This window comes from Candoia aspera, chromosome 5 (genome assembly GCF_035149785.1).
Source record: "Candoia aspera isolate rCanAsp1 chromosome 5, rCanAsp1.hap2, whole genome shotgun sequence".
Classification (NCBI taxonomy): domain Eukaryota; kingdom Metazoa; phylum Chordata; class Lepidosauria; order Squamata; family Boidae; genus Candoia; species Candoia aspera.
In genome coordinates, this window is record NC_086157.1 from 43,525,352 (window position 1) to 43,537,650 (window position 12,299).

General features: G+C 38.6%; 1 protein-coding gene across 1 annotated transcript in view; it reads right to left on the bottom strand.

Annotated features, from left to right (window-relative positions):
* The window catches only part of ANOS1 (anosmin 1), a 128,949-nt gene that overhangs the window by 20,740 nt on the left and 95,910 nt on the right, over positions 1 to 12,299 (bottom strand). The window contains exons 7-8 of the mRNA XM_063305075.1: positions 7,339 to 7,544; positions 4,048 to 4,195 (exon numbers count right to left, since the gene is read on the bottom strand). Of these exons, the coding sequence (XP_063161145.1) occupies positions 4,048 to 4,195; positions 7,339 to 7,544 (354 nt within the window). The remainder of the gene's footprint in view (positions 1 to 4,047; positions 4,196 to 7,338; positions 7,545 to 12,299) is intronic.

Sequence of the window (12,299 nt, forward strand, 5' to 3'; positions counted from 1 at the left end):
TGTAGCACTGTTCTATGACATACAATTGTTGTTGGTGTCGCACTTGGGCTCACACTTCCTCTACCTCTCCTGCTAGGCATATCCAGTCTCTCAGCAATTTGGGGTTTCCTCGCGCTAGGGACCACTCTAGGATCTTGGGGCGTAAGCCTCCCTTGAAATGCTCAATCTTTACGGACTCTGGCCAGTCCGTTAGCCTTCCTGCTAGAGTTTTAAACCCTATAGCATAGTTAGAAACCAATTTGTTCCCTTGTCTTATGGTTTGCATGCTGGCTCTGGCTCTCATTGTAGCCAGTGGGTCCTCGAAGCCTTCTTTCAGTGCCTTCATGAAATTCTGACAGTTTTGGAGTTCAGGGGCTGCTGCCTCATGTAGTCCCTCCAGCCATTCAGCTGCCTCTGCCCTGAGGCGCCCCGATACATAGCACACTTTGCCATCCTCTGAGCGAAATGTTCCTTCAAATTCAATCATAAACCCTCTGACATGTGTTAGAAAACATGCAAGTTGCTTGGGGTCTCCAGTGAATTTGATATTGAGGCCTCTGTCCCCAAAAAACTCCTACCTCATTCCTGGGCTGCTCAGCCCCTGTGATTGGTGGTTCTAATTGCCAAGTGCCTGGGGTGACACCTCCCCAGTTTGTGGGACTCCTTGCTGTGTCTGGGCTCATTCCGTTTTCTCCTGTAGAGGGCGCCCATCTCCCTTGTAGCTCAGGGATGGCTGTTGCTGTTCCATTTTGAACGTCTGGTGATCTGACTGCAGCCAGCCGTCTCTCTTCACATGCTCCATGTGCCTCCCTTAGAGTCGGGTTCACTGCCTCTTCAGGGCCTCCCCCCAGGTGGGTAATCCTCCTTTTCTAAGTGTCTCTACCCTAGATGTCTGGCTGGGTCACACCCCTCTCCCTATTGCTGCCGTGTTCACTTCAGCTCCGTTCCTTAATTCAAATATCCCACCTTTGGTTAGCTCCGCCCTCTCCTGCATTCCCTTCACTCGCTCATTCCCTCACCTGAGGCTTGGGGCCCTCAACTCTGCCATCCAGGGCTCAAGGTCCATGGGTCCCAGGAGTTTGTTGCCACCCTCTCTCCAGCCACGCCCCCCCCATCTTGCCTGTGATCGCTCCTCGCGCCATTCCCTCTCCTGTTGCTACTGGATTCCATGTTCCGGCCTCAAACCTCTGGAGCAGGCATTCTACTGCCCCGCATAGGGCCGCCATATCTTGTTCCAGCCTCGTCACTCTGCTTTCCAATCCCACTGGTAAGCCTCTCGTTTTGGGGCCAGGGTTTTCTCCTCTTTCTCCCTCTATGCTCACCCGTGATGGAGTTTCTGGGGTAGGCAGGTTGCTCGGGAACCACGTTTCACTCAGCAGGGTGTATGGAGCTTCTAATTGTCTCGGAATTTGCTCTGGGTAAGCCTCTGAGGTTCTGTAGTTTGGCCTCCCCTGTTCTCCCCATGTTTGAGGTGATTGGCCTTCCGGGGTATCCACGGTGTCTCCCTATGTCATTGCCTCATGTGGGTCAGCATTGGGGCATTCCGTTCCCTCCGGTAAGGTCTCCATGCTGTCAGTTGTGGTTTTCTGTGAGATTTTTATTTTAATTCCCAATTTCAGAAAATCACAGCACAAGCCATGATGGATATGCAAAGTTCTTTATTAGATCTTTACCTCAGACTGTCAAAACCACAACTGGGTCCACTTCCTCCCGCCTCCCTTTGTCCTTCTGCCTTTTCTTTGTCCCTTCCTCTGCGTTGACAGCTTGCGTGATGGTGGCCTCTCAGTCTCTCAGTTGTGAATGGGGTTGCTGCCATTTGCTCTCTTCTTATCCCTTGCCCCTCCATTGCTTGTAGTCTCTCCTCTATCCTTCCTTCCCTTTGATGTGTAAGGTTAGAGCAGCCAGGTGCAATTAACCATTACCCCTGGGTTCTCCATCCTTATAGTAGCTGAACCTTCAAACTGAGCATATACACTACCAACCTCTGAGGAAACCTGTATTGTCAGTGACAGCAATGTTATAGAATATAGTTATGCAAAATTTTTCAAGTTTTAAATAGTCTGAATGCAAGATGGATTTACAGAAGTGCTCTGATCCTGTCTGACCATACTGCGTATGTTCTGAATATACTCTTAAAAAATCAATACAGCCAAACTGAATCATAATGAATTGCAGTACCTCTGAATTTATCATATTCAGTAACTCAACATTAAAAAACAACAGCTTGGCTGTTTAACGTTTTTACTGTTACTGACAATGCATCCAGAGCCAACCAAAGCAAAAGAATAGTAAAGTGGTAAGTTTTATCAATAACAGCCAACACAAAAATGCAAATTGTCTAACGTGGAGTAGAATACATTAAAAAAATGAAGATGACTGAACAGCAGATTTCACATAACTATAGTTGCAGCTATTTTCTGGAGAAATAGAAAAGAACATACAATCCTAAAACAGTATTTTTAAAACTAGATTTATTAATGAAAAGAGAATAAACTATTTGTTCTGCAGAACTGCAGAACTTGTATTGGAAGTTAATGTTACAATATTTAATTAATGAATTACTATTCAAGGAGCATTAACTATTTATTAACTTACCAAACATAATTCAGATAATGTGTATATCAATTTCTGATGAGCTAATTATTAAAAGAAGACATACAAAAGAAACACTACTTTAAAACTGTCAGCTCTACCAAATGTATCCAAGAGCTGAAATACTTGCCACATTAGTACCGGAACTAATACTGGATTTTAGCAAGTCATGTATGTCAATGGGTCATATTTTCTCTGATCCTGCTTTTACTCAACTGTTAATCTAAAATATGAAAATTCACTAATAGGAAGAAAAAAGAGATGAAGAATTCAATAAAGTTCACAAAAATATAAACCTTTAGGCAGCAAAAGTGAAGACCAATAAATAGTGAAAATACCTCTATTTGCCAAAGAATGAACCAAAAATTAATTGTGTTATAAGAAAGAAAGGGTGCCCTTGAAGTGAACGAAATTTGATAACTTTCATATGTGAGAGGATCAGGGTAACTGGACCTTGACTGGCAAAGGTTTTATCTGCTATGTTAATTGAATACGATCTGCAGCAGGGGACAGAGATTGGTAACTATAAAAGAGGAGTTTGTATCAGTTAACTTGCTGTAATATGCATATAGAGATTAGATGGGACATTTCAGTGCACATAGCAAGCAGTAAAGGAAACAAAAATATGGTGTCTCATAAAATCTCAGTCTTCTAATCCTCTAGCAAGTCCTTAGAAATCAAAGCAATTTCAAATATTTATTAATTAGCACTAATCCTAGCACTTTACAATACAACATTCCAAGTGTACTAAGCAGGGAAGAGCATGGTATATGCAAAAGACGTGCGTTGATTGGCTTAATGTCACTTGTCAGACACCAAAAACCAGAGCTGCTTTATGCATATTGAAAATTGACATCTACTACAGCTCTTTTTAACATCTCCCAAAACAGATGACAAACAGACTCATGCTTTCCCTGTTTGTATGCTGTATGTGTTCATTAAGGATTAGATTTGTATTCCACTTTTCATTCAGGAACGGAAGGTGCTATAGAATATAGTGCTCTCTCTTCCCATTTTTTCCCAAAACAACCAGTCTGTGAGATAGGTTGGGCTGAGAGAGTGATTGTCCCAAAGTCATTCAAATGAGCTTCCTTGGCTGCGGATAAATTAAAACCTGGGTCTTCCCACTCATTGTCCTTAACTACTATATCACATTATCATGATGATGATTTATTTTTATATTTGGAAGATCTCTAAATATGTACATATTATGAGAACTGAATATCAGTATTGATTCCCTATACATGCCCAGACATAAAATACGATTAGTAGCTTCCCATTATCTCTATATATTAAGTATCCCCTAACCAAATTGGAACATTCTGGTACAAATAGAATATACACAGTAAACTATTTAGGAATGCAATAAATATTGAGAGAGAGAGAGAGAGAGGGAGGGAGGGAGGGAGAGAGAGAGGGATAGAAATGTATCTCCATAAGCAAGCTTTACTATTGTTTTATGGAAACACCACTTACTGTTGTTGACAGTTGTCTGAGTAGAACTGAAGTAGAGAGACACTTTCGCACTTTTCAGCCGTATCTGACCCCAGTAGGTAACTGCCTGCAGTTCCACCATGTAATTATTATTGGGCTGAAGGCGTTCAAGGATCACGTAATTCTGGAACTATAAGGTAGGAGAATTAAGTTGCATAAATCAGTTATTAGCTGTTAGCTTTACTAACACCGGGACAATTCAACTGTTGCATAATCTATCAAATGAATAGGGTATTGTTGGTCTCTTCTACACCAATTACTGTATAGGAAGTTCAAGAAAAAGGGTCATTTTACTAACTATTTTACTTTATTAATAGTATTTTCAATAGTATATTGAATTTTACCAAACTCTATACAATGTACAAAAACATTAAAACGTATAAACAGTTTGTACAATCGAACATTATAAAGCCTAGTACCACAAATAAAGAGTAAAATAACCCATCCCAAATATTGAAAAAGCAAATAAAAATAGCAGTAGACCATTAAACTTTGAAAGCCTGCATGAATTAAACTGCTTTAACAGTCTTGAAAAATGGCAGTAATGACAGGGCCAGGAACACAACCTTGGGGTACAAAGAGAAGGCATTCCATTCCATTCCATTCCATTCCATTCCCGCAACGAAGTGAATAGATACGATTAAGAAACACAAATACTCTATTAGGATTAGCATGCCAATAATTACTGCTATCATATCTAAATTAACTTGGAAGCAAGATATTATATTTGCATATAATACTAAATTTGCCACTTCAGAGTTTCTGGAACAAGCTATATTGACCTGCTTTGTATTCTGCTTTATTACTTTGTGATTTAAATACTACAGCAAAGAAAGACATATCAGAAATCTTCTCTGCATAAATTCATTTCAGGCCCTTATCAAGTTTTGCAAAGCAGAAATCTCTAAAAAATAAAGAGCATTGCAATGATTATAAAAATATCTTACAAGTACTCCTCAGCTTATGACCATTTGTTCAGAGACCAAAGTTACAGCAGTGCTGAACGAAGGGACAAGACTGGTCCCCTAAGTTGAAGCCTATGCAGCACCGCCATAGCCATGTAATCATAATTTGGGCGCATGGCAGCCCACCCATGCTTACGACCACAGGAGCGCTTCAACTCCCCCCCACCCACCTATCTCCCTCCATCTATGACCTTTTGGCCCCCTGCTGCCTTGCGCTCTGTCACCCCAGCTGACCATCGTCTTCTTGCTCCTGCTGCTGACGAGGCGTGCCTGGCTTGGCCCTTCGCAAGGCAGCTGCTGGCCACATAAGGCTTTCTTCCCCAGGTCATGCACACCAGTTTCCTCACAACACCTTGGAAAGATGACCTCAAGTGGCCAGCAGCTGTCTTGCAAAGGGCCAGGCCAGGCATGCCTCATCAATAGCAGAAGCAAGAAGACAGCAAAAGTCAGCTGGGGCAGCAGAGCGCAGGGCAGCAGGGGCCTCAGACTGCAGGGTGGCAAGGGTGACTGTGGCTGTGGCTGGACTGGGGTGGCTGGGGCTTTGCGCTGTGCTGCTTTTCAGGGGCTTCTTGCAGGCCCAGAGTCATGGTACACCAAAAAGCCCCTAAGCTGCAGAGTGGCAAACAGCCCCACGGCCGCATGGTTCTGGGGCTCCTTGCCGCCCTGCAAGTCAGGGTGCAGGATGGCCAAAAGGGCAGGGATGGGGGGGAGATAGATGGGCAGGGGGAACTGGAGGAAGTACCTTACCTTACTGAGGCTTGGGGCTGGGAGGGACCAAGCCCAGAATGGTCCTTGGCCAATGTCTGGTGGAATTCACTTAATGACAGCAACAGGGAGTGCCAGGATTGCCTTCACTAAGTGATGTGGTCACAAGATGTCATGCTTTACAACCGCATCGCTTAGCGATGTCCCAATTGTGGTCATAAGTTGAGGACTACCTGTATTTAATTCAGTACATTATGAGCATGCAGGCTATTATCACCTCAAATCTTTATAATGACTTCAGTAAACTATCCATAAGCGGCCAATAATATGAAAACAATTTATTATATAATAAAATATTAAAACCATATAATATATATATATATGGTTTTAATATTTTATTATATAATAAACTGTATAATAATTTGGATATAATAAATATCCAAAAATGAGTATAAAATAATATATATATGGTTTTAATATTTTATTATATAATAAACTATATAATAATTTGGATATAATAAATATCCAAAAATGAATATAGATATGGTATATTTAACATTGCAAATTATGGATTAAGTTGTATTTGTGATAATGGCTGAAGTTAGTTATTGTAATATTTTACTCTGTTTTGATTATCATACTGGAAGCCTTTACGTGCTGATATAAATTTGATAAAAAAATAAATCTGGTGAGTAAATAACTATTACAGTAATTTTTTTTCATGTTCACATATAAATATTTAACCCAGTGTTTTTCAACCTTGGCAACTTTAAGATGTGTAGACTTCAACTCCCAGAATTCATCCATGGCTGGCTCGGGAATTCTGGGAGTTTAAGTCCACATATCTTAAAGTTGCCAAGGTTGAGAAACACTGACTTAACCCATTGGACATATGCAGTCTGCCAGAGGACTAGGTCTATCCCTTAATGCCTTCCCATGTTCTGCCTCTGAATTATGCCACCCATAACTTCAGCCCCCACATCTGGTTGATTGTTCCAGTTACTTGAACTGCTGCCTTTTCCCTTGTGCTTCTTGCCACCCCACTTTCATTATCCCTATCACCTCTTGCTGCCTGTCTCGTTTTCCCCACCACATCCCAGCACCATGTCCCGTTCCTCTAGTTTTGTTCTACTACTTCTTATTCCTCCTGGGGATTGAATGAAACATGAAGGAGCAGGTATCACCATACCTCCATGTGCCTGTATGAATATGGGAGAGCATGTACAATTGTGTATGTGTGCACACATGTGAGAGAAAGAGAGGGAGGCTGGGAAAGAGAGGAAGCAGAAGAATAATGACTAATTCAATAATTCATTTCAAATCCTGAAATCAGGGTATTGGAACCATATGTTCCCACAAACTAAAATTTAACAGGGAAATAATTTAAATAATATAATGTAATTGATTTAATGTCTGTCCTGCTCCCATGACCTTCTAAAATATATTAAGTGGCCCCTTTCCCCCATCCTCTTTCACAATGCAGTCCTCAAGATGCTGTTCAGAGACTGGAATGGCCTTTAGCCTAAAGAAAGTTGAACATACTAGACAGAAGCAATTTAAACATTTAATTTTAGTATCTTATTCTATTTTCTTTTTCACTTACTCCATCTGTAGTCTTCCTTCTCTTTTTTTTTGCTGGGACAAGAGCCTTGCTGTTGACAGTCCAGCTCCAAAAGATTTTGTAATGATGGACTGGAATATCAGGTTCCTCTGGGACATCCCAAATAATCCTTATATTTATACTTCCATCACTGTTTACTGTAGAGTTGGCAATCCTGAGATTAGATGGAGCAGGTGGAGCTGATGGATCTGGTAAGGGGAAAAAGAGCTTTGCAGGAATGAATAATTTCTTCATAATCAACATTAACATGTTCCAAAGGCTTTTGGCAGGATCCCCTTTGTTCTTTTTGACAAGTCTTTCAAATAAGTGCTTGTAGTACAGAAATGGAATATCTGCATGGGCATCAAAGTAGAAAACATGGCTTAGTGCAAGCAAGTGCAAAACACTGCACGTTGCTCGAGATGGAGAAATTAGATAGGGATAAAACTATCCTAAAGAGAAAACCTTTCATCCTTTAAGCTGAATAGTAGCTATGTTCTTCACTTTTTGTGCCACTTAATTTAACAGAAGATTAGACAAAACCATGGATTGTAGGTTGCCAGGAGCTTCCAGTCATGATAACAGTACATCTTTAAATACCAGCTCCTGTAGCACTCACATGGGCAAGAAAGACGACACTCATGCGTTGCTTGCGGTCTTCCCTAGGCCAGAATTGGAAACCATGTGCTAGACTAGTGTTTTTCAACCTCAGCAACTTTAAGATGTGTGGACTTCAACTTCCAGGATTCCCAGCATGGCTGGCTGGGGAATTCTGGGAGTTGAAGTCCACACATCTTCAAATTGCTGAGGTTGAGAAACACTATGCTAGATAATATAAAACTCTGTTCTGATCTAGCAGGGCTCTTAGACTCCTCAGTAAATAATCAAAAGGATATCAGAAGACAAGGATTTAAGTATCATAACAGAAAACACTGAATACAGGTTTTCTAAATTCTTACATGCCCTTTCACAAAATACATTTTTATTATAAATTGTTAAAAGACCTTTTAAAAATATGGTGTGTGTGTTAAAGAAACTATAGTAAGATTATACTGTCTATATGTACCTTTGCTATCCAAGTTTTTACATTTTAGATAGAGTTTAAATGATATGCATGAAATATAAAATGAGAGACACAGAGAGAAAAGTAGCTTCATTTATATTGGTGAGGCAATAAAACTATTATTAGTTTAAGTGTATTGCTCATAAAACAGTCCAAATAAACTGCTAGATTGCTCTTTAGAACTGTGCACATTGTCATAACAGTCAGTTTAGATTGCCTGCAGTATAGCACCTAATCATGCTTGACTCGGGGAATACTAAATAACTGGGCCATTTTCTTTTCATATACCATCATTAAGGCTAGCTTTGACACTTTCTTTAAAAAATATCCTATCACACATCTCTGCAAGCTTGATTAGCAAGTATTGCTACTCTTATGATGCAATCTTTGATTCAGCTTGACTGACAGCTATTATCTAGCTAGGCTAGCCTTAGACCCATAAGGACAAGCTGTAAAGAACAGATTCATTAAAGTAGCTTTTGCATTAGGCATCTCCAAGGTATTTTTCCCAGTCAAACCCTTCATCAAGCATAACATAAACTATGTTTCATAAGTGAGCTATACAAGTCCCACTGATGGATTCCCTTAATATGAGAAACCAATGGATGAAATTGGTACACCAGAGCAAAAACTGCTTTGTGATTTATGTCACTGCAAATAAGCAATGAGAGGATCATGAAGACATAATGTGTTTCAGAAACCTTGCTATGTTATGAACATTACATTCACTGTAAAATATTAACTATTTAATAAAACTATCAGTGCTAAAAATAGCAAGAAAATTCTAATTCTCCAATGTTAATTTAACATTTAGCCTAAATAATAATCATGGAATTAGCTCGAAAAAGTGCAATTTTTAGAAAGATTCATAGGAGTAAATATGTTAGAAATAAGAACTGCTAAAAGTTCGTAATAGATAAAAATCTACATAACAAATTTTATATATATATTTTGCTTTAGAAATAATAGCTGAATGGTGATGACTCTTAGGAATTAAATACTTAAGAGAATGTTGCAGATTCTCTATGAAAAATACTATTTTGTGTTGTTTCATATCTATAAAACAATGCATACAAAACAAACTGTCCTAAAAGTACATAAATACTTAAAAGAAAGGGCAACCTCTCATAATCTTGTTAAGTGCTCAACCCAGCAGAGGCTTTTATAAAAGAAACAATTGTTTATTTTTGTCAATTTTCTTGTTTCTCCTGTGGTCCTAAGTTCTTGTAGAGAGAAAAGGAAATGACCTTGACAGAAATATGCAAGAACTATTACATAAGCAAAGAGGGCTGCAAGACCTGGGAAGCAAGAAAATATTTGGAAGTGGCTCAGGCAAATGACTCCCTGATTCACTGGGTTGTAAGTAGGAGGGGCGGTAAAGTACAATCAGACTTGGGAGACTCTATTATTATAGCCTATCTCATAAAGAATAGTTCTAGTCTTCCTGTGGACTGATTTTCTGGTTTGGTCTATGTACTGGGGCTGACCATTCGTACTTCCAAGATGTTCTCCAACCCTTTGACCAATATCTGAAATGGAATATATAGAAAGGAAGGTAAAGGTATAAAAATTGCCCCTCCTTGTCTGGTAGATCAGATGGTGTTCAGTATGTGGAATGACAGCATTAGTTATAAACCACATTATTTAAAAACAAAATTAAAAAGTAACTTTTTTCATATTCTAAGCCAAAGGGAATATTTATTTCAACAAAAAAGTAAACATAAATATAATTCATTGGACAGCTTCCTGCTCATTTTCTGACTTTTGTCACAGAGTTCCAGAAATGCTATGGTTAACAAGCCATTGTTCTCCTCCAATTCTCTCAAACCAGAACTGATGGGAATGTGATTTGCAAAATTAAAGTTGCACAGCCTATGCCAAAATGAGATTTCCCAGAAGCAAAAGCAAAAAACTATCAACTGTTTCTCTGAAAATTCAATAGAAATAAGAACTAGTACACAATTGCTGTGGATATGTATTAAACAGAAAAAAGCATGTCTAATATGGTTATGTGATTCAAAATTTTATTGTTGTGAGGGCTCATGACGCAATTTTAAAGATGGATGATTTGGGTTCTAGTACCTACCCCAGTGAGCCTAATTTGAGGCAAAGGATTATTATTTCTTTCATCACTTTTAACCAGTCCAAAAACACACACTAGCCTAAGGTAGTCCTTTATCCACTGATTCAGCTGATTAAGATTCATGCAGAGCAAGTGCAGCTGGGTGAATATAGGAAGTGCAACAATAACTCATCCAGGGATTCTTTTTGTTCCATTTTGAGGATGAAATATTAGGCATATTATATATTATCCCAGCTGAGTCACAGATGTGATTAGCCATTTCACTTCTCATTAGCTGAGGTGAATATTTTGAAATTAAGTTCCTTGCAATAATTTTTTACATAGCAGGTGGCAGAGCTCTAGCAAGCTTCTTTAACTGAAACTGAACCGAAACACAGATGATAGGAGAAAAGTTAAGGAGGATTATGTAGATATAATATCAGAACTCTGCACAGTTGACCAGCTGTAAGAGTCTTGACATGAATCAACATACAGGTGGAAGAGTAGGATTGATGGAAAACAGAGCTGTTTCTCTGTCCTCTTGGCTCAGATAACTTTGATTTGTCTGAGCAATACCACCACCACTCTTAAAAAGTAAAATATATCACATCTGGATGAATGCTAATGTTCCATACTAAAGTGGTGAGATAAAAAAAAAGAATAAATGAATTCACTCTGCAATGTAGGCGATTCAGGGGAAAGATGGAAAAGGCATTTACAACTATGTATGTAACAGCCGTTTAGCTATAATTGAAATATTTTAACACTTCAGATGAGAATGTTTCTCTTCTAATTACAATGAGCTCACTAACTGTTCTTTAAAAAAAAGCTGCAAATCTAAAAAAAACTGGAACTTGTACTATAGATGAACATCCAAACTTTTCATAGCATAAGCAAAGTGCTTATGCTTATTCTTTGCCTGCCAGAATTGGTATACAAAAACCAGTCGTACAACAATATAAAAAAGAATAACTGGTTCTTTAACAGCAAAACAGATATGATTGTTAGAAATGGATATCTGTTCATTCTATTTATGCATAAGGATGAAATTACATATAGCACGGGCACTGTGCTATGAAAGCAGTGCTGTTAGCTTCAGTTACTATGCTTTTGTGGAAGGGCTGCTTTTGAAAATATATATATATATATATATATATATATATATATATATTATTACAAACTGGCACTTAAAAAAAATTCAGGAAGCATAGCTCTAAAATGTTTGCAACAGTTTCCATGTCAGCATGCTTGACCCTCACATACAACTAGCATTATTGCAAATATAATCCATTTTGAAATGGAAATAACTTACAGAATTATGTGTTTGTATTGCCATATGATGCTACACTATTAAATAATTCATTCATTATTTATATCCTACCTTTCCTTTAGGAGAGCAAGGAGGAGAGCACTCCCTGATTATTTTTATCCATAACAAGGTAGGGTGGGCTGAGAGAGAATAACCACCTTAAACTCATCCAGTCAGTTTCCATGGTTGACAGTGGATTTGAGGCCCCCAGTGTCACTCTGACACCTTAACCACTATACCACATTGGTTCTCAGTATGAATACAGAACTGAGTTCCATTTAATCAATATTCACTGATAAACATCAGGTAATTAGAGAAACACAGCTAGAAATTTGCCAGAGTGTACATTATTCCCCTACAACACATCCCTAGGATTAAACTAAATTTAATGTTCCCTTCTCATGGAACTGTAACTAAAATTTACTACCCACAGACAGGAAAAAAGCACCAGCAGACTTAAAGATAATAATAATAATAATAATAATAATAATAATAATAATAATAATAATAATAATAATATGGCAGTAACA